The sequence below is a fragment of the Ascaphus truei genome, chromosome 4 (genome assembly GCF_040206685.1).
Source record: "Ascaphus truei isolate aAscTru1 chromosome 4, aAscTru1.hap1, whole genome shotgun sequence".
Classification (NCBI taxonomy): Eukaryota; Metazoa; Chordata; class Amphibia; order Anura; family Ascaphidae; genus Ascaphus; species Ascaphus truei.
Window position 1 is genome coordinate 388059366 of NC_134486.1, and position 22440 is coordinate 388081805.

Consider the following 22440-nt stretch of genomic DNA (forward strand, 5'->3'; position numbering starts at 1 on the left):
AATGTTTCTGTTAAGTAGATTACACTGAAGGGAGAGAGATATAAAGGCCTAAAGCCTTACCTGCATTGGTAAACCCTCCCTGCATTGGTAAACCCTCCCTGCATTGATGTCGTGTAGTGTACAGTACAGTATGTAAATGTGGGGAGGAGGGGGGCCCAATGTGCATAATGTACTGTGAGGTCTAACCACCCTCACCCCCTACCCACATACTGTACCGTTACCCCCCCCCCCCCCCCCATCCTGGCCATGGCCCCTCACGCACAGCAGCTCCACAATTAATAAATAAATCTAAATAAATACAGTACATGAAGAGAAATAAATATATACTTTATATATAAATGTGAGTTTATAACTAAAATAAAGAATATTATTTCTAGGGGCCCTAGAACAGAAGTTCCCACGCCAATTTCGCGCTCATTGCTCTTTTTTTTGCTCTTTTTTTACAATGTTGCTGGTCTTGCGGCTTTGCAGTATGCAAGCAAAAAGCGCAGTGTACTGTATGAAGTCTGGGTGAGCGCTTTCCACATTTGATGCCTACGGCACCTTCCCATTTCTACACACTTCAATACCTGCACAGTTGGTAGCGCTTTCCATCCCAGCTACCATTCTGGATTTTCACCTCTCACAGGCCATTCTTGCCCGAGTCTGTCCTATCAGACAGGGGCATTAACCTGTATCCACACCACCTGGACAATTTCTCTCTGTCAGAGACTTGTGCTATTTATTTTATATATTTTTGTGTAATTATTCATGCAAATTTATGCTCATTTCATATGTGGTTTTCAACATAAAGTGGCTGCTGGGCCTGATCCTAACTCATACAGTATACAGTAGCGCTTCCCTGTTTGTTTGTTTATTGCAAGCAAAAAGCAGTTTGTAGTACTGAGTGTGAGATAAATTACTGTACTGTATTTATCAGTGTTGATCAAAGAGAGTTGATCAGAAGGATTCCCCTTATATACAGTACGTAGAATTAATAAAATTGTATTATTTTCCGATATCCGCAGTGATTCTGGTCAACCTGACAGATTTTTAGTAATACAGTATACTGCAAGACCATGTGTTGTCTACCCTTTACTACAGTATACTGTACTGTATGAATGACAATAGAGTGCTGTATACTTTATAAGGGGAATCCTTCTGATCAACTCTCTTTGATCAATACTGATAAATACAGTATCATATTTACTGTATACCCCTTTAGCACCTGTCGTTCCATCCTATGCACCCATTTACTGTACAATGGTGATTGCGGTCGTATTCACGTACTTTATGTGAGATAAATTAACCAGTTCTTTTATTGCTGAAGTCGCCACAAAATACTTTTATTTACAAATACAGTACAATACAATGGTGAAACTTTTCAAGTTAACAGCAATTCAAAACATCAACACACAATAATACATACTTTACAGTACTGTACAGTATACTGTACTAGTATATTTGGGCCTTGTCTTTGGGGGTTTATTCATGCAATTATTAGGGTGACCTGGCGTTGGAAATACTGACACAGTACAATCCTACAGCTACACCACCCACCCCCTCCCTTAGAGATTTTAATCCCTCCCTGGCCAAGCATCAATCGTCTGGCTAATCCAATCCAAGCCATTGTTTTGTTAATCTGGCCCTGGGCTGTTCAGAACAGCCACTGCTTCTAAATTACTGAAAATATACAGGATAAATATACAGTGATGTGAAATAATCCTTTCTGTGGGTCTGAGAGGGTTGAAAGTCACCAGGTCCTCATACAGTAGAGTACATTCTCGAATACCTTTAGAATAAAAATACAGTATATATAAATATACAGTATAAATATTGCACAGTATACTGTAATGTTAAATAACCCATCCTGTTCTTTTTCCCTTCATACTGTAACAGTATCCTCATTGTGTCTGCGGTACAGTAGTTCATTGAGAGAGGAGAGGTTTTGTGTACATCATTACTGCTGTTTATATACTGTACATTTGACTGCACAAGCAGATTTGACGAACACAAGGCCCCCCCTCCACCCTGGTGCACCCTTTTTCCTGGAACGACAAGAAAACAAAAACTTTGTTTAGTTACTGTACTGTACTGTATGTGCGTACTGTATTATGGTAGACCTACTGTACAGTAGGTGGCTGGTGCAGCTTTCTCTGGAAAGAAAAAATGGAGCAGTTAGTAGGCAGTTACTGTAGTATGTCAAACTAGTCTACTGTACTGTATACTGGAACTACTGTAAACTCTGACTATTGGGAAAGCTAAAATCTGTGCCATACTTACCTGTATCATAGTGTACCTACTGTACAATACTACAGCACTGTACTACTTTCCTGATGCTTGTCCATTGCGCGCGATGACAATGGGCAACACAGTGGCAATATGGTCTATATATTTATTGCATCGTTCCTCGGTGAGTACATCGTTCCAAAAACTCATTATGGCTGTATACAACTCGTCCTTCTTGGAGGGTTTCGCCACTTTACGGATGTGGTCCTTCAGCTGATGCCAGACCATTTCGATCGGATTGAAGTCTGGTGATCTGTGATTGGAAAGAAAGGACAATTAGTTTAAGAGATAGAGTACACAGTAAAAACAGTGGGGAACATATAAATGGGACACGGTCTACTACACTTACTCCGCTGGCGTCTTCACCCAGTTGATGCCGCGCTCAAGGATATGCGCCGTCGACGCGGTGTGCTTGGGATCATTGTCCTGGTAAAAGCGATGACCATTGGGAAAGTCTTGTGTGATGTATCGCACTATCACGGGCACAATGTTGTCTTGGAAGAAATCTTTATTCATGATTCCTATAGCAAGAAAAGAAAAGTGCTCAATAGTACAGTACAGTGCATACGGTAAGGCAACACTAGTCAAGTACAGTGCATTAGGCGGCATTATATTTGAGAAATTGTACCTTCAAAGACGACAATGCATCCCGGTCCACGCCTAGAGATGGCACCCCACACATGCAGCTTCACAGGGTGTTTTGGCCGTGGCTTCAAAGTTATGCGGCCTTTTTTGTGGAACGCAAATCTTGCAAATCTCTCCAGCGACACAGTAGACTCATCAGTGAAGATGCAATCCTGGAAAGTCTCACCGCTGTCGATCCATGCCTGGGCCTGGAGCACTCTTTTGATTTTGTTTGCGTCCCGTATCATGGGGTACGCTCTGTAATGACAATGAATAAAAAATGTTAGCGTCACAGCGCAGTACAGTTTGCAAAACAACATTTTTACTTTACAGTACAGTACCTCCTGTACTGTCCACTACTAACCTCACACGTCCATATTTCCATCCAATTCTGCGTCTCATCTTCTTTATGCTGCTCTCGGATACAGTCAGATTGTGGTTTTCCTGAAGAGTGTTTTTAACCCTTAATGCGCTCCTCTCATCATTCTCCTCACTTATTCTGTCCACCAGAAGAGTAGTCTCCCTACAATGCAAAGAAATTATATTGTGTTATTAATATGCAGCAATATAAAATGTATACTGTATACTGTACATGTAATGTTGTAATATACAGTAAATATAAATATACAAAAAATGTATACTGCTGTACTATAAATATAAATAGACAAAATATACAGTATACAGTACTGTTGTAATATAAATATACTATATAAATATTCCGTTGTCAGATGAATTGCAATATACCAAAAGTGTATACTGCTGCACAAAAAATATAAATTGACCACACATACAGTACACTACAGTATATACTGTTGTAATATAATAAATATACTATATAAATACGGTATACTGTTGTTATATCATAATAAATACACATCATATACTGTATATTCCGTTGTCAGATGAATTGCAATATACCAAAAGTGTATACTGCTGCACAAAAAATATAAATTGACCACACATACAGTACACTACAGTATATACTGTTGTAATATAATAAATATACTATATAAATACGGTATACTGTAGATGTACACTACAGTTTTCTATATTTTTTTTGGTTAAGTTTTATAAATACAGTATACTTACGCATTTGTTACCCTTGGTGCCTTTTTGCGGTCTCTGTTTTTTCCTTGTGCATGATAGCACACAGTGCTTGATGGCACAACGAGGCCAGAAGCAGTTAACCAGCGCTGGATATCTGCAATTCGTTGTCCGCTCGTGTACATCTCCTTCATTCTCATGCTGAGATCCTTTGAAATCTTCTTAACAGGCATTGCTGCGAGTACTGTAGAAAGAAATACAAACACAAGAATGTGTATTCGATGTTTAGTCGATGTGTATTCAATGTGCAGTGAATCCACAAAATGGATGGTGTATTTATATGTTAATGACTCACATAACAGACCACCCACTTTCAACACCTGTACCTGGCCACCATGCATAAAAGGTTGTACACGTTGCATAGCCCACCACTTGCTGATCTTTATCTGAGGCATTGTCCAGATACTGCATTGTGCCTCCCGCTTACATGGAGCAGCCCCGGTTCTATGGAAGAAAGAATCATCTCACCTCTGCTGTGCCTGCCACACTGAAAAAAAGAAAGGCAGTTACCGTTCCCAAGCCAAAGGCAAAGCGACAGGCTAAGGCCAACAAAGAAAACCTTCTGCTGACCCCAAAGGCTAAGGCTTTTAAAACACGTCAGCCTTATTATGTGAAGAAGAAATACGGTACTGTGCTCGGTTCGCAAGACGCATGGCAGCCAACTCACCGAATCCGCAGACCACTTGCTCCCATATGCTTCGACGACTCTGCTGTAGCTGTCCCGGAAATCTTCAGCCCGGCTTCTCCACCCCCATCTTCTCCGGTTCCATCTGAAGATGCTGCTGCCTCTGAAATCAACGGGTCACTGTCTCCTTTGCTCTTGGACGACTCTGCTTCTCTCCCGGAAATCCAGCGGTCACCTTCTCCATCCCTCTTCCACCACGCTGCAGCTTCTCCTGTACCGGGCATCCCCAGGTCACCTCTTCCACTCTCCATCGATGCCGCTTCTCTCCAGGGAACCCCCATCTCATCCTCCGTTGCACCCATCCCCCCAGATCTCCAGATGCCATGCACAAGCAGCTCGTTGGACCGGATCCTGAATGGGCTAAGTGTGGATCTCCCCGGGAATTCTAGTGTGCTGGCAAAGCTAGATCTGCTTCTGGAGTCGGTGCTACATATGGAGCAACGGCTGGATCAACGGATGCTACATATGGAGCAACGGATGGATCAACGGATGGACAAGATAGAGGCAGACATAGCGGGCATACATTATTTGCTCGGTGTTAATGCCCCTGTTTCCCCGATGCTGGAGCAGGGGGGTGACATGGATGTGATGCATGGTACCTTCGACCCCCTTCCATCACCAAGCACACACCCTCCACCAGAAGATACAGTGTACTATGCTATTGAGGAGGACATGACAACCCCATCTAGACCACGCCAGGAGACAACCCGGCGACCACTACCGGAGGAAAGCTTCCTCCCAGACACCCTACCATTGCCCATCGCCTCAAGTACACCCGCTCCCAAAAGACTTCCTACACCCGCTCGCATACAAACAGTGCCCGACATCTCCCTGTGCGATCTGACACCGGCGCTGAGGGAGAAGTATAGGGTGAGGAGTGCTGGTATACCACACAAGTATGCCTTGATCATATTTAAACACCATGTTCCCTACACATTGTACTGCGAGTGGGTGTTCAAAGTGAACTATGATGGGAATCGCCAAAAAAATGCCCTTCCTGCCAATTTAAGGAAAAAGATTGTGGAAGAAATGCAGCGCTATTACCCTGTTACAGATCCTGTAATGAGAGGCGTTAGAGACTGCATTAATGGCGTTTTGCGCCATGCAAGGCATCGGCCATGGCTGGAAAATGGGGAGGACTTTCAGTGAGACCATACTGTAATGTTGTGCTGTACTGTACAGTACATGTTTTACCCTATAGTACCTGCTGTACTTAAACAAAGGATACTGAATGTTGTTGTGTGTTGCACGGTTTTTGTACTGTATTTGTAAATAAAAGTTTTTAGTGGCGACTTCAGCAATAAAAGAACTGGTTACTTTATCTCACACACAGTACTACAGTACAAACTGCTTTTTGCTGCCAGACTGCAAACCCGCAAGACCAGCAACATTGTAACAAAAGAGCAATGAGCGCGCAATTGGCGTGGGAACTTCTGTTCTAAGGCCCCTATAAATAATATTCTTTATTTTATTTATAAACTCACATTTATAAACCCCGTCACCCACCCCCGCTAAACACAATAAAAAATAATCACACACAGCAGCCGCCAAAAAATAAATAAATAAATGACAATAAATACATTGGAAATACATTTTTATTGATAGTGTAGATGTGCAGGGGGTCTCTGGAGCTGAACCGCACAGGTTTTAGGTCTGGGGACCCCGTGCCCCCCGAGATACAGGCCCCTTTAGGGGGTGCCGGTAGCCCTCTGCTTGGTTTAAAGGTCCGATCACGTGACCGCGGCCTGTAAACCAAGCAGAGCAGAGGGATACCGGCACCCCCTAAAGGGGCCTGTATCTCGGGGGGCACGGGGTCCCCAGACCTGAAACCTGTGCGCTTCAGCTCCGGAGAACATCTACACTGTGAATAAAACACACACATCATTAAAGAATCATTCTTTAGCTTAGCGGCTATGCGCTATGGTAAAGAAGCAGCATTTCTGTCTTTTTAATAATATTGTAGAGTGAGCAGGGGGTTCCCTGAGACAGAAATCTAATCTCAGGGGACCCCCTGCTCCTGCACAATATTATTAAAAGTTCAGAAACGAGGCTTCATTAGCATAGCGTATAGCCGCTAAGGTAATGAAGGGGTTAACGCATAATAACCAATAAATACATTCAATACACTACCCACTACCCATGGCAACCTCCGCTGCTGTACAGTAAAACAGAGAAAAAAAATAACACTTTCAAAGTAATGTCCCCTAACCCCTTAATCACCATAGCGGTTATTAACCGCTACAGTCATGAAGGGGTTAACCCGCCCTCACCCACCACTTGGGACGCCTACTGTACATACCCTCCCACTCTAACCCCCCACCCCGTGAGGCCTAACCACCCTCAACCCTCACCCACTAACTACCCACAAGGGAGGCCTACCCACATACCGTTGGGGAAACACCCCACCCCCACCCCAGTACCCACAATAAAAACAGTACAATCACCCACAATAAACAGCATTCTATTTATTAAATACATTACCCACCCCCTGTGCCCCCCCCCCCCCCATAAATACAAGATTTATTCTTTTACATTCAGGGTCCATAACGCAGCCCCACGCTAGTCCCCGGTGGGCTGGCAGGGCACCTGGACAGACCTACAGTTTACCAGCAGCATTCCACAGGTTCTGGAGGCCTGCTGGTGGATCCTGCCAGCACCATGGCGCCCAGGTGGTCTCCTTGGGTCACCGTGAGCCTCAATTGGGTCCACACGGTAGGCCCAAGGATGTCTGGGAGCCCCGGGTCAAACCCACAGGTGTCTGCGGGGCCTCGGGTGGTTCCCATGGGGGTCTGGGGAACTCACGGGTGCTCACTACGGGTCCGCGGTGCCCCCACAGAAGTGGGACCACACATCATCATCCCCGCACCTACGGCTCGGAGGTGCCCCCACAGAAGTGGGACCACACATCGTCATGCCCGCAGACTACGGGTCCGCGGTGCCCCCACAGAAGTGGGACCACACATCATCATCCCCGCATGTGTCACCCGTGGAACCACCAGCCTGCTACCCTTTAGGATACCCGAGGATTCCCCGCGGGTGGTCTCCAGAGGTCCCACGCAAAACCACGGAAGTAACCCTGAATGTAAAAAAAATAAACCTGGCCAATACATTCAATACATACACCCTCCCCCCCAACACCTACAGTACAATAATGTGCAAAATAACTATTATCCAGATATGGATAATAGATTAATTGCCCATTATTAAAAACATTAACTAGCATACTGTATACAAATAAATAAAGTACTACTGACCTCATCAATACGAAGTGTCCGATGCCAGCGCCTTCCTTCTCTTGCCCACACAAAACATAGCCAAAACCAAGCCAATACATTGCAATTACATTCAGATATCAATTAACCCCTTAAACACCTTATCGGATAATAACCGCAAAGGTAATTAAGGGGTTAAGCCACACAGGCACGATACCCACCCTTCACCCATGAATTTGTACTGTGGCTTCATCATGCAACTATATATATATATACTGTATATATATACATACAGAGAGACAGAGAGAAAGAGAGAGAGAGAGATATATACAGTATATATATATACACACGTTATATACACACCCATGATAAACCAAATATACAGTACAAATAAATGTAGAAGGGTTATCAAAACCATACTGTTCTACAACCAAACACTTCTCCATACAGATACTACATTAAAATCAATTTCCTTTAAAAATCCTAACTGATCTCACAATCTACTGTACTGTATATGATCACAAACCAATGAAAAAAAAGTCACATTCCAAAATGCATAAAATCTATGCACCATACTGTATACATTCTGCAAATTAATCAAACGTAAACAAAAATCAGTTAGCAATCATTATTTACACCCCTAAACATTTCACACTCAATCAAGAACAATGAGACCATTAACAGATTCACGCCTAGAGCAGAACAATTAAGCCTTTGAAAAAATATAAGTACCGACAAAAATACAACCTTTACAGTACAGTACAACCAAGGCTATCTATCCCTGACCTTCCTCAAACACACAATACAATACCAAGGAATAATACATCTATCTAATTTTAAAATACTTTAAACTCACAAAATAATTAAAAACACATCTAATCCAGCTTTTAAAACATCATCATTTCTTACCCTGAATGTATACTGTACAGTATATCTCTCTAGACATATATATTGTACATACATACATACAGTGGCAAGAAATGATATACCACAAGCAAAAAAAAAATACACAGGTTAAAAAACCTTTTGAAATAATGAACAAGTTAAATAAAATACATTTCTTTACTGTAGTTCACTTACCATTACTTGCCCCCACCGACTCCCGTTGCCCAGCTTACTCACGAACCAATCCACGATCAGGAACCCATAAAATAATAAACCATTGAAAATAATAAACATTAAACTAAAAATCCAAACCAATCCACGGGTCTTCTACTTGTAATACACCTTCATCTGTATTCTTCTTTCTTCTATCTCCTTCCGGGCGGGGCAGGGCGTGGTCTTCTTTCCATCATCGGCCACGCCCTTGTCTTTTTCCTTCTCCGGAGGTCCTTCCTCCGCGGCGTCTGGCTGCAAAATGAGACGACATAGGCTTTTAAAGGCCTATGACGTCACATTTTGCGTCATGGTTCCCACGGTCCTGATTGGACCGTGAAAACCATGTGTGTTGGCCGATAATAAAAAAATGATGACGTCACTTAAAGGGAATGAAAGCACAGCCAATCAGAATGGCTTTGCTTCAATTGCCTTTAAGATGACGTCATGAAAAGGCACATGGTCGTGCACACATGGTACTAGAGCCAATCAGAGCGTGGGAACTTTATGCCTACTCTGATTGGCTCTGGTATACCATGTGTCAGGGGCTTGGGGGAGAAAGGATGTGACGTCAATGAAAACCTGTCACGTGGTACGGTAGCCAATCAGAGCGTGGGAACTTTATCCTTATTGACGTCACATCCTTTCTCCCCCAAGCCCCTGACACATGGTATACCAGAGCCAATCAGAGCGTGGGAACTTTATCCCTACTCTGATTGGCTCTGGTATACCATGTGTCAGGGGCTTGGGGGAGAAAGGATGTGACGTCAATAAGGATAAAGTTCCCACGCTCTGATTGGCTACCGTACCACGTGACAGGTTTTCATTGACGTCACATCCTTTCTCCCCCAAGCCCCTGACACATGGTATACCAGAGCCAATCAGAGTAGGCATAAAGTTCCCACGCTCTGATTGGCTCTAGTACCATGTGTGCACGACCATGTGCCTTTTCATGACGTCATCTTAAAGGCAATTGAAGCAAAGCCATTCTGATTGGCTGTGCTTTCATTCCCTTTAAGTGACGTCATCATTTTTTTATTATCGGCCAACACACATGGTTTTCACGGTCCAATCAGGACCGTGGGAACCATGACGCAAAATGTGACGTCATAGGCCTTTAAAAGCCTATGTCGTCTCATTTTGCAGCCAGACGCCGCGGAGGAAGGACCTCCGGAGAAGGAAAAAGACAAGGGCGTGGCCGATGATGGAAAGAAGACCACGCCCTGCCCCGCCCGGAAGGAGATAGAAGAAAGAAGAATACAGATGAAGGTGTATTACAAGTAGAAGACCCGTGGATTGGTTTGGATTTTTAGTTTAATGTTTATTATTTTCAATGGTTTATTATTTTATGGGTTCCTGATCGTGGATTGGTTCGTGAGTAAGCTGGGCAACGGGAGTCGGTGGGGGCAAGTAATGGTAAGTGAACTACAGTAAAGAAATGTATTTTATTTAACTTGTTCATTATTTCAAAAGGTTTTTTAACCTGTGTATTTTTTTTTTGCTTGTGGTATATCATTTCTTGCCACTGTATGTATGTATGTACAATATATATGTCTAGAGAGATATACTGTACAGTATACATTCAGGGTAAGAAATGATGATGTTTTAAAAGCTGGATTAGATGTGTTTTTAATTATTTTGTGAGTTTAAAGTATTTTAAAATTAGATAGATGTATTATTCCTTGGTATTGTATTGTGTGTTTGAGGAAGGTCAGGGATAGATAGCCTTGGTTGTACTGTACTGTAAAGGTTGTATTTTTGTCGGTACTTATATTTTTTCAAAGGCTTAATTGTTCTGCTCTAGGCGTGAATCTGTTAATGGTCTCATTGTTCTTGATTGAGTGTGAAATGTTTAGGGGTGTAAATAATGATTGCTAACTGATTTTTGTTTACGTTTGATTAATTTGCAGAATGTATACAGTATGGTGCATAGATTTTATGCATTTTGGAATGTGACTTTTTTTTCATTGGTTTGTGATCATATACAGTACAGTAGATTGTGAGATCAGTTAGGATTTTTAAAGGAAATTGATTTTAATGTAGTATCTGTATGGAGAAGTGTTTGGTTGTAGAACAGTATGGTTTTGATAACCCTTCTACATTTATTTGTACTGTATATTTGGTTTATCATGGGTGTGTATATAACGTGTGTATATATATATACTGTATATATCTCTCTCTCTCTCTTTCTCTCTGTCTCTCTGTATGTATATATATACAGTATATATATATATAGTTGCATGATGAAGCCACAGTACAAATTCATGGGTGAAGGGTGGGTATCGTGCCTGTGTGGCTTAACCCCTTAATTACCTTTGCGGTTATTATCCGATAAGGTGTTTAAGGGGTTAATTGATATCTGAATGTAATTGCAATGTATTGGCTTGGTTTTGGCTATGTTTTGTGTGGGCAAGAGAAGGAAGGCGCTGGCATCGGACACTTCGTATTGATGAGGTCAGTAGTACTTTATTTATTTGTATACAGTATGCTAGTTAATGTTTTTAATAATGGGCAATTAATCTATTATCCATATCTGGATAATAGTTATTTTGCACATTATTGTACTGTAGGTGTTGGGGGGGAGGGTGTATGTATTGAATGTATTGGCCAGGTTTATTTTTTTTACATTCAGGGTTACTTCCGTGGTTTTGCGTGGGACCTCTGGAGACCACCCGCGGGGAATCCTCGGGTATCCTAAAGGGTAGCAGGCTGGTGGTTCCACGGGTGACACATGCGGGGATGATGATGTGTGGTCCCACTTCTGTGGGGGCACCGCGGACCCGTAGTCTGCGGGCATGACGATGTGTGGTCCCACTTCTGTGGGGGCACCTCCGAGCCGTAGGTGCGGGGATGATGATGTGTGGTCCCACTTCTGTGGGGGCACCGCGGACCCGTAGTGAGCACCCGTGAGTTCCCCAGACCCCCATGGGAACCACCCGAGGCCCCGCAGACACCTGTGGGTTTGACCCGGGGCTCCCAGACATCCTTGGGCCTACCGTGTGGACCCAATTGAGGCTCACGGTGACCCAAGGAGACCACCTGGGCGCCATGGTGCTGGCAGGATCCACCAGCAGGCCTCCAGAACCTGTGGAATGCTGCTGGTAAACTGTAGGTCTGTCCAGGTGCCCTGCCAGCCCACCGGGGACTAGCGTGGGGCTGCGTTATGGACCCTGAATGTAAAAGAATAAATCTTGTATTTATGGGGGGGGGGGGGCACAGGGGGTGGGTAATGTATTTAATAAATAGAATGCTGTTTATTGTGGGTGATTGTACTGTTTTTATTGTGGGTACTGGGGTGGGGGTGGGGTGTTTCCCCAACGGTATGTGGGTAGGCCTCCCTTGTGGGAACTGATTGGGTGGTTAGGCCTCACGGGTGGGGGGGGGGTTAGTGTGGGAGGGTATGTAGGCATCCCGAGTGGTGGGTGGGTGAGGGTGGGTTAACCCCTTCATGACTGTAGCGGTTAATAACCGCTATGGTGATTAAGGGGTTAGGGGACATTACTTTGTATGTTTTAATTTTTGTGTCTGTTTTGCAGAAGCGGAGGGGCCATGGCCAGGATGGGGGGGGGGGTTAACGGTATGTGGGTAGGGGGTGAGGGTGGTTAGCAATGCAGGGAGGGAGATTTACTGGTAACAGAAACATCTCTCTCCCTTCAATGTACTGTAATCTGTTTAAAGCCCCCTCCCCCCTAATGTGTGTTTCTGTAAAATCTCTCTCCCTTCAATGTACTGTAATCTGTTTAACAGAAACATTAGGGGGGAAGGGGCTTTAGGCCTTTATATCTCTCTCCCTTCAGTGTAATCTACTTAACAGAAACATTAGGGGGGGAAGGGGTTTTTAAACAATGCTGTGTATAATGTACTGTATAAGGTTTTTTACAATTAGATAGATGTAATCCTTGGTATTGTAAGGGTTAGTTTGGTTTTAAATTGTCTTTTCTGGTTGTTACTTACAGTATATATTGATTTTGGTTTACTTGCTTGGTTAAAATACTTTTTGGTATTGTAGTGTGCATTATCCTTAGCGTTGTATACTGTAGGTGCCTTTAAACCCAGTAACCTACTGTATTGTGATTCACTTTGATTCTCCCTAGTGTTTTTTGAGTCACTATCCTTTTCATGTTTAGGGTTGACAGTGTGTGTCGTTCCCTAGTGCTGTTCATTAGTGTTTAAGGGTCCATGCCTCTTTTTTAAGTGTTTTTAAATCATGTACTGTTTATTCATCCCTTTTTGCACTGTGTCAAATAAATAAACAAATATATCAATTGCATACCTGAGTGCTCCCATACGGGTTACTTTTTTCTCTTTTCACTCACATACAGTATGTATATATATATATATATATATATATATATATATATATATATATATATATATATATATATATATACAGTATATATACACAGTGTATATATGTATACTGTATATATATATATATATATATATATATATATGTATACAGTGTATATACTGTACAGTATATACAGTATTTATTTCTCTTCATGTCTTTATTTATTTATTTATTTATTTAGATTTATTTATTAATTGTGGGGCTGCTGTGCGTGATTTTTTTTTATTGGGGTTGAGGGGGGTGTTTGGCCCTTGGTGTGAGTTTACGACTTGCAGCAGCAGCAGCACAATTAATAAATAAATATAAATAAATAAATAAATAAATGACAATAAATACATTTGAAATACATTTTTATTGATAGTGTACATGTGCAGGGGGTCTCCGGAGCTGAAGCGCACAGGTTTTAGGTCTGGGGACCCCGTGCCCCCCGAGATACAGGCCCCTTTAGGGGGTGCCGGTATCCCTCTGCTCTGCTTGGTTAAACGCAGAGCACTCAGCACTCAGAAACACAGGCCAGCCAGATTGAAACACACACACAATAGGGGGAGGTTTTTTTTACATAGCTTGCAGGGAAGCTTAACGCACACACACAATAGGGGGATAGGGGGATAGGGGGAGGTTTTTTTTACATAGATTAGAGAGAAGGCAGGGCGTTTTAAAAGCGAGAATAGGGGGAGGGGGTTTTACATAGATTTTATTTATTTATTTATTTAGATTTATTTATTAATTGTGGGGCTGCTGTGCGTGAATTTTTTTTATTGGGGGTGAGGGGGGTGTTTGGCCCTTGGTGTGAGTTTACGACTTGCAGCAGCAGCAGCACAATTAATAAATAAATATAAATAAATAAATAAATAAATGACAATAAATACATTTGAAATACATTTTTATTGATAGTGTACATGTGCAGGGGGTCTCCGGAGCTGAAGCGCACAGGTTTTAGGTCTGGGGACCCCGTGCCCCCCGAGATACAGGCCCCTTTAGGGGGTGCCGGTATCCCTCTGCTCTGCTTGGTTAAACGCAGAGCACTCAGCACTCAGAAACACAGGCCAGCCAGATTGAAACACACACACAATAGGGGGAGGTTTTTTTTACATAGCTTGCAGGGAAGCTTAACGCACACACACAATAGGGGGATAGGGGGATAGGGGGAGGTTTTTTTTACATAGATTAGAGAGAAGGCAGGGCGTTTTAAAAGCGAGAATAGGGGGAGGGGGTTTTACATAGATTTTATTTATTTATTTATTTAGATTTATTTATTAATTGTGGGGCTGCTGTGCGTGAATTTTTTTTATTGGGGGTGAGGGGGGTGTTTGGCCCTTGGTGTGAGTTTACGACTTGCAGCAGCAGCAGCACAATTAATAAATAAATATAAATAAATAAATAAATAAATGACAATAAATACATTTGAAATACATTTTTATTGATAGTGTACATGTGCAGGGGGTCTCCGGAGCTGAAGCGCACAGGTTTTAGGTCTGGGGACCCCGTGCCCCCCGAGATACAGGCCCCTTTAGGGGGTGCCGGTATCCCTCTGCTCTGCTTGGTTTACAGGCCGCGATCACGTGATCGGGACCTTTAAACCAAGCAGAGGGCTACCGGCACCCCCTAAAGGGGCCTGTATCTCGGGGGGCACGGGGTCCCCAGACCTAAAACCACCGCGGTTCAGCTCCGGAGACCCCCTGCACATCTACACTATCAATAAAAATGTATTTCCAATGTATTTATTGTCATTTATTTATTTATTTTTTGGCGGCTGCTGTGTGTGTGTATTTTTTTATTGTGGGTAGCGGGAGGGTGGGTGAATGGGGTATTCGCCCCAACGATGGTTGGGGAGGGCTTGCGGGGGGGGGGGGGGGGGTGGGGTAGCGGGAGGGCTTAACCCCTTCATGACCGTAGCGGTATTAACTGCTACGATCGTGAAGGGGTTAAGTGCACCCGCAACCCCCCCCCCCTCCCGCAAGTCCTAAACTCACACCAAGGGCCAAATACCCCCCTCACCCATCCCCACTACACACAATAAAGCGGGCACGGTGGGTTAACCCCTTCATTGCCTTAGCGGCTATCCGCTATGGTAATGACGCAGCATTTTCCGTATTTTTAATAATATTGATCAGGAGCAGGGGGGTTCCCTGAGCATTAATTTCTGGCTCAGGGAACCCCCTGCTCACTGTACAATATTATTAAAATACAGAAATGATGCTTCTTTACCATAGCGCATAGACGCTAAGGTAAAGAACGAGTGTTTATTTATACTGTATATTGTATGTGTTTTATTGATAGTGTACATGTGCAGGGGGTCTCCAGAGCAGAAGCGCACAGGTTTCAGGTCTGGGGACCCCGTGCCCCCCGAGATACAGGCCCCTTTAGGGGGTGCCGGTATCCCTCTGCTCTGCTTGGTTTACAGGCCGCGGTCACGTGATCGGGGCTTTTAACGCAGAGCTGGATACCGGCACCCCCTAAAGGGGCCTGTATCTCGGGGGGCACGGGGTCCCCAGACCTAAAACCACCGCGGTTCAGCTCCGGAGACCCCCTGCACATCTACACTATCAATAAAAATGTATTTCCAATGTATTTATTGTCATTTATTTATTTATTTTTTGGCGGCTGCTGTGTGTGTGTATTTTTTTATTGTGGGTAGCGGGAGGGTGGGTGAATGGGGTATTCGCCCCAACGATGGTTGGGGAGGGCTTGCGGGGGGGGGGGGGGGGGTGGGGTAGCGGGAGGGCTTAACCCCTTCATGACCGTAGCGGTATTAACTGCTACGATCGTGAAGGGGTTAAGTGCACCCGCAACCCCCCCCCCCTCCCGCAAGTCCTAAACTCACACCAAGGGCCAAATACCCCCCTCACCCATCCCCACTACACACAATAAAGCGGGCACGGTGGGTTAACCCCTTCATTGCCTTAGCGGCTATCCGCTATGGTAATGACGCAGCATTTTCCGTATTTTTAATAATATTGATCAGGAGCAGGGGGGTTCCCTGAGCATTAATTTCTGGCTCAGGGAACCCCCTGCTCACTGTACAATATTATTAAAATACAGAAATGATGCTTCTTTACCATAGCGCATAGACGCTAAGGTAAAGAACGAGTGTTTATTTATACTGTATATTGTATGTGTTTTATTGATAGTGTACATGTGCAGGGGGTCTCCAGAGCAGAAGCGCACAGGTTTCAGGTCTGGGGACCCCGTGCCCCCCGAGATACAGGCCCCTTTAGGGGGTGCCGGTATCCCTCTGCTCTGCTTGGTTTACAGGCCGCGGTCACGTGATCGGGGCTTTTAACGCAGAGCTGGATACCGGCACCCCCTAAAGGGGCCTGTATCTCGGGGGGCACGGGGTCCCCAGACCTAAAACCACCGCGGTTCAGCTCCGGAGACCCCCTGCACATCTACACTATCAATAAAAATGTATTTCAAATAATTTTTAATGTGTGGATGTTTGCGCAGAGAGAGAGCAGCGGATCTCTCTCTGCTGCAAACACATCTCGCCCCCGCCGCCCATACAGTACTGTAGTATCATTTATGTATGTGCATATACAGTACAGTACAGTACTGTATGTTAGGGCTTACAGGGGTTGTTGTTATACAGTATATATATATATATATATATATATATATATATATATATATATATATATACTGCATTACAATTCATTATAGGGGACGGCTTCACAGAGAATAGCTCGCAAGCGCCACCATGTGTATTTTGACGGCATTGCAGTATTGTAACCAGCCGGAATAAAAAGCTTAAATTCCTGCCGGAAAATAACGCAATGCACTCTGGCTGAAAAATATCAGAAACCTGAATACACCCGAGTATACCCGAATTCGCGGGACTAGCCGTGCTCGAATAAAGTGTGTCGCCAGTGTATCTCAGGCAGCTATCCTGATTTCTGAAGGCCATGAATTATCTTAACTTTTCTCTCCTTCCTACTTCCGATTATAACTAGTGATGTGCAAACCTTTCACATTGGGCCCAGAACAATGCAAAATCTGACCTTTTTTTAGTTGCAAAAAAAAAACTGCAACTCAGTCAGGGTTAGCAAACGATTCGCCGAGCAGCGGTCAAAGAGCATTGCAATTTAACTTCATATGCAAATTTTGCGAAATTTTCTAAAATCGTTAGACTTGCTAAATTCTCTAAAAGAACTAGAATAGCTTAATCCGGAGAGTATAAGCAGGACGCACACACCATGTTTCGCTCACTGTCTGCCGATATTCAGCTGAAGTTGTACTAGTTTGACTCCATAATAAGCCCCTTGAGACCTGGCAAAACATTTTGCAAAGAATCAGATTTAGGGGGAAAAAATGCTTAAAATGTTGCGGTATAGGGTTACCAGGTGTCCGGTATTGAACCGGGCTGTTCTGTATTTGGTCACTCTGTCCAGTAAAAATTTATATAAAATAATACCTCTCTGGACATACTGTAGTGACCTGACCGGCTTGGGGGGGCTGCAGGATTTCCCTGAGTGGCAAGAGAGCCAGGCTGTTGCAAGGGGGCTGGAGAGCTTCCTCCATCCTGATTGGCTGCTGCTGGGTAATGCAGCCACTCAGGAGGAGGTGTCGGGAGCCTGGAGGTGGGGCCAAGGAGAGGAGGAAACAGCATGGAACGAAGAGAGGTGAGAGGGGTATGTGTGCGCATGCGTGCCTGTCTCAAGCACGTCATTCCTTTCACCATTGTGTCCAGTATTTTTGGAAAAGCTACCTGGCATCCCTAGTTGCGGATGCATTTTTGGATAGTTTTGCACGTCCCTAATTGTAATCTCTCTGTCTTCCTTCTGTTACACAGGTAACAACGCCAGTCGACAACTCCCTCACTGTGTACGATAACTGGATAAAACATACCAACCGGACCAGCTCTCAACATGGAGTCATACCCCAGTAAGGCCTTTAATTTAATGTCATTTAACAGGATTTAAGATATACTGTATATATATATATTATTAAAACCCTGATCATGCCAATAAAGTTGAAATACGCATGGATCCATGGAGTATTGCAAAGAATGTTCAATAATTAGGCTTTCCAATTCCCAATCCTCATTGATAATATTAGAATCAGTGCTAGTAATCACCTAAGTAAAATAACAGTTACTTCTATGGGTGAGACGGAGGCTCCATCCGGTTTGTGATTCTACTTAGTGTTGTGGTTACCGTTTTTTATTATGTGATTTGGACATAAGTATGGTTAATCTGGCCACTTAATGGCTCATTGGAATCCTTATGAGTCCTGTGTGCAGGGAAATAATATAATTATTCTTAATTATGTGTGCGTGTGCGAGAGTGACGTGGGCTCTGGTGGTGCGTCTGCCTTGGAAGTCAAAAATGGAGCAAAAGATAGCACTTAATTTGCAAAGAAAATAACTAAATTGGTTTTAAGTTACATAGTTACATAGTTACATAGTAGATGAGGTTGAAAAAAGACGTACGTCCATCAAGTTCAACCTATGCTAAATTTAGACAACAGATACTTTATCCTATATCTATACTTACTTATTGATCCAGAGGAAGGCAAACAAAAAACCCCATTAAAGGGAAAAATTAATTCCTTCCTGACTCCAAGAATTGGCAATCGGATAAATCCCTGGATCAACATCCTTCCCATGTATACTTATTTGGTATATCCCTGAATACCTTTCCCATCTAAAAAGATGTCCAACCTTTTTTTGAACAAATCTATTGTATCTGCCATCACAGTCTCCATGGGTAATGAATTCCAGATTTTAACTGCCCTTACTGTAAAGAACCCTTTCCTTTGTTGCTGGTGAAATTTCCTTTCCTCCAACCTTAAGGGATGGCCCCGAGTCCTTTGTACTGCCCGTGGGATGAATAGTTCTTTTGAAAGCTCCTTGTATTGTCCCCGAATATATTTGTATATAGTTATCACATCCCCTCTTAGACGCCTCTTTTCTAATGTAAATAAATCTAATTTAGCTAGCCTCTCCTCATAAGTTAGATTCTCCATCCCTGTTATTAATTTGGTGGCTCTTCTCTGCACTCTCTCTAGTTTCATAATGTATTTTCTTAGGATTGGTGCCCAAAATTGTATTCCATATTCAAGGTGTGGTCTTACTAATGCTTTGTAAAGGGGCATAATTATGTTTACTTCCCTTCCATCCATTGCCCGTTTGATGCAAGATAAGATCTTGTTTGCCTTTGCAGCTACTGCATGACATTGAGCACTATTGCTAAGCCTGCAGTCTACAAGCACTCCCAAATCCTTCTCCATCAAGGATTCCCCCAATATAACTCCATTTAATTTGTAAGTCACCTTTTTATTCTTGCATCCCAAATGTATAACCTTACATTTATCTGTATTAAACCTCATCTGCCATTTATCTGCCCACGTTTTCAATCTCTCCAAGTCCTTCTGAAGAGAAATTACATCCTGCTCTGATTCTATTACCTTAGAGTTGAATACTTTTATTTTGCAGCATGCAGTCTTTGATAACTATCCTCCATTGTTTAGCTACTAATTGCCTCTTGACAACAGCGTCTACTGGGGCTGCAACAAGTGAACACTAAAACGGGGGGGGGGCTTTTTTTGTTGTTTGTTTTTTACAAAACTCAGGAACCCGTCTGAATTTTAGAAGACAAAAAATATGACATCAAAGTTCAGCAATGCAAGATATAAATGACAAGACAAACTGCACCCATATAGTAATCGTATTAAGCCCTAATGTTATAAGGGCCAGCAGCCCAGCGATATAATATTTAGGCATCAACAGACCCTCTAACACAGGGTGTGGCCAACTCCAGTCCTCAAGGGCCACCACTACAGTGTAGGTCAGGTTTTCAGGATATCCCTGCTTCAGTGAAGGTGGCTCAGTCTTTGACAGAGCCACTATTAGAGCCACTATTTGAGCCACCTGTGCTGAAGCAGGGATATCTTGAAAACCTGACCTGTTGGTAGCTCTTGAGGACTGGAGTTGGACACCCTGTGCTAGCAGTAAAGGAATTATTTAAATGCGAAAGTGTAACGCACACTTACAAGTAAAAAGATTTTTTTCAAATGAAAAAATGTAGCCCTAATTTAATTAACACCGTTACTGTAATATGGAAGCATCAGAATACCCTCTGGCAGAAGAGGGATTCATTTAAAATGAGCATCTAACACACGCACACACACACACACACACACACACACACACACACACACACACACACACACACACACACACACACACACACACACACACACACACACACACACACGCACGCACACTTATTATTATTATTACCATTGCTGCTCTTTATTTTTGTCAAGTTTTCCCTCCCTGGGACATTAAAATGGCAACTGCCATGCACACATAGCAAGCAAACGGAGGCTACCGAGGAAAAGGAGGATGATAATGAATGGATTTTTGTTGTTGATGCCCAGATAACCCCTTTGCTGAGGAGGGGTTGATTTAAGGGGGCGGCAGCATTAAACACTACCTTTTTTCTTCTCGTAGCATGGGCACGCTGGGAGCTGGCAGCGACTACGCCCCATTCCTGCACTACCTGGGAATCACCTGTATGGACCTCTCGTATACTTATGACAGGGTGAGCCAGCTTTTAAGGGGGCGACTGAAGTGTGCAAGAGGGTGATCCTTTTAAAGCCATTGAGGCCCCAGAAGTGTGTAGGAGGGTGATCCTATTGAAGTCTAGGGAGAAAGTGACGCGTGTAAGACACCGATATTATTAAAGCACATGTGGGCGAACGAGTAAGGTTCATAGATGTTTAACTGATGTGTAGAAGATGTGTGATCCTAAATAGTATATGGGGTAACTGATGTGAGTAAGAGGGTGTCCCTATTGAAGTTTATAGAGGTAACTGATGGTAAGAGTGTGATGACACTGTATCTATGGGGCAGTGTATATGTTGGGTGATCCTCTTGCTGACCCTGTTTTTCCTCTTTCCATACTGCAGAGCAAAAGTTCGGCCCGTACATACCCTGCTTACCATACAGCCTATGACACCTTTGATTATGCATCAAAGTATATTGACCCAGGTAACAGTGCGGGCAGCAGCAGTGTCAGCCTCCCCCTCAGACAGTGCAGACTCTGACATTTATACACAGCACAAGTACAGTGCGGGCAGTGGCAGTGCCAGCTCACAGAAATTGTACAGCGTGCCAGCCTTCCCCCTTCGCACATACAGCAAGCGCAGTGCTAGCCTCCGTAACCCCTGCTGTTGCTCTGCAGGTTTCACCAGCCACCAGATGGTGGCACGCACAGCCGGAAACGTTCTGTTACGACTATCTGACAGCCGTATCCTCCCGCTTGGAGTGAGGGACTATGTGGAGACACTGGAGGACTATTATAACCGAGCAGAGGAAAGGTTTCAGAGCAACCTCACCATCAAAGGAATTTCTCTTGGTATGAAGCTACCACACTCACTATATCTATACTATAATTCTAAGTTTTCCATTCGTTTGTAGGTCAGAAGCATCGAAATCTCACAAACGGCACCACGTAGCACCACAAAACTTTCACTGTACGTTCTGCTGCGAATTTGTAGGTCAATGCAACTATTTTGGGCTTCACATGTCACTCACCTGCCAAGTTATGGACATTCTAATGCCCAGCAAAACCCTTAGTGCTGGAACAGAGGGGCGGGGGCGCGGCTACTAGGGGAGGGGGCGTGTCCTTGCCTGTGACGGAGCTGTGCGTGTCATGTGCAGTGAATGTGATTCTCAGCCGGGGCTCAGTGGAGCAGTGTCCCTGTGCCTGGCTCTCCACCTCCCTCCGCTCTCCTCCTCCCTCCGCGGAGCTGCTCTAGCAGCCCGGCTCTTGGGAGGGAGGGGGGCTGCTGCTTCTCCTTACATGTGAGCTGAGGTAGGGAGAGGCTGCTTTTGCTTGCTACAAAAGTACTGTGTGTGGGTGAGAGTGTGTGTGTATGTGACACTGTGTGTGTGACAGTGACACTGTGTGTGTGACACTGTGTGTGTGTGTGTGTGGGAGGGGGGCTGCTGCTTCTCCTTACATGTGAGCTGAGGTAGGGAGAGGCTGCTTTTGGGGATAGACTAAAATGTTTAATGTGGAAAACGTTTAATGTGGATTAATGTGGCAAGACATACACCAATTGACTTCAAACTTGGCACAGAACATGCTTTGCAC

General features: G+C 43.8%; 1 protein-coding gene across 1 annotated transcript in view; it reads left to right on the forward strand.

The window, feature by feature from the left end:
- Nucleotides 1-22440, forward strand: part of LOC142493862 (aminopeptidase NAALADL1-like) — a 95694-nt gene that overhangs the window by 46863 nt on the left and 26391 nt on the right. The window contains exons 13-16 of the mRNA XM_075598539.1: nucleotides 18129-18220; nucleotides 20793-20883; nucleotides 21251-21332; nucleotides 21526-21699. Coding sequence (XP_075454654.1) covers nucleotides 18129-18220; nucleotides 20793-20883; nucleotides 21251-21332; nucleotides 21526-21699 — 439 coding nt within the window. The remainder of the gene's footprint in view (nucleotides 1-18128; nucleotides 18221-20792; nucleotides 20884-21250; nucleotides 21333-21525; nucleotides 21700-22440) is intronic.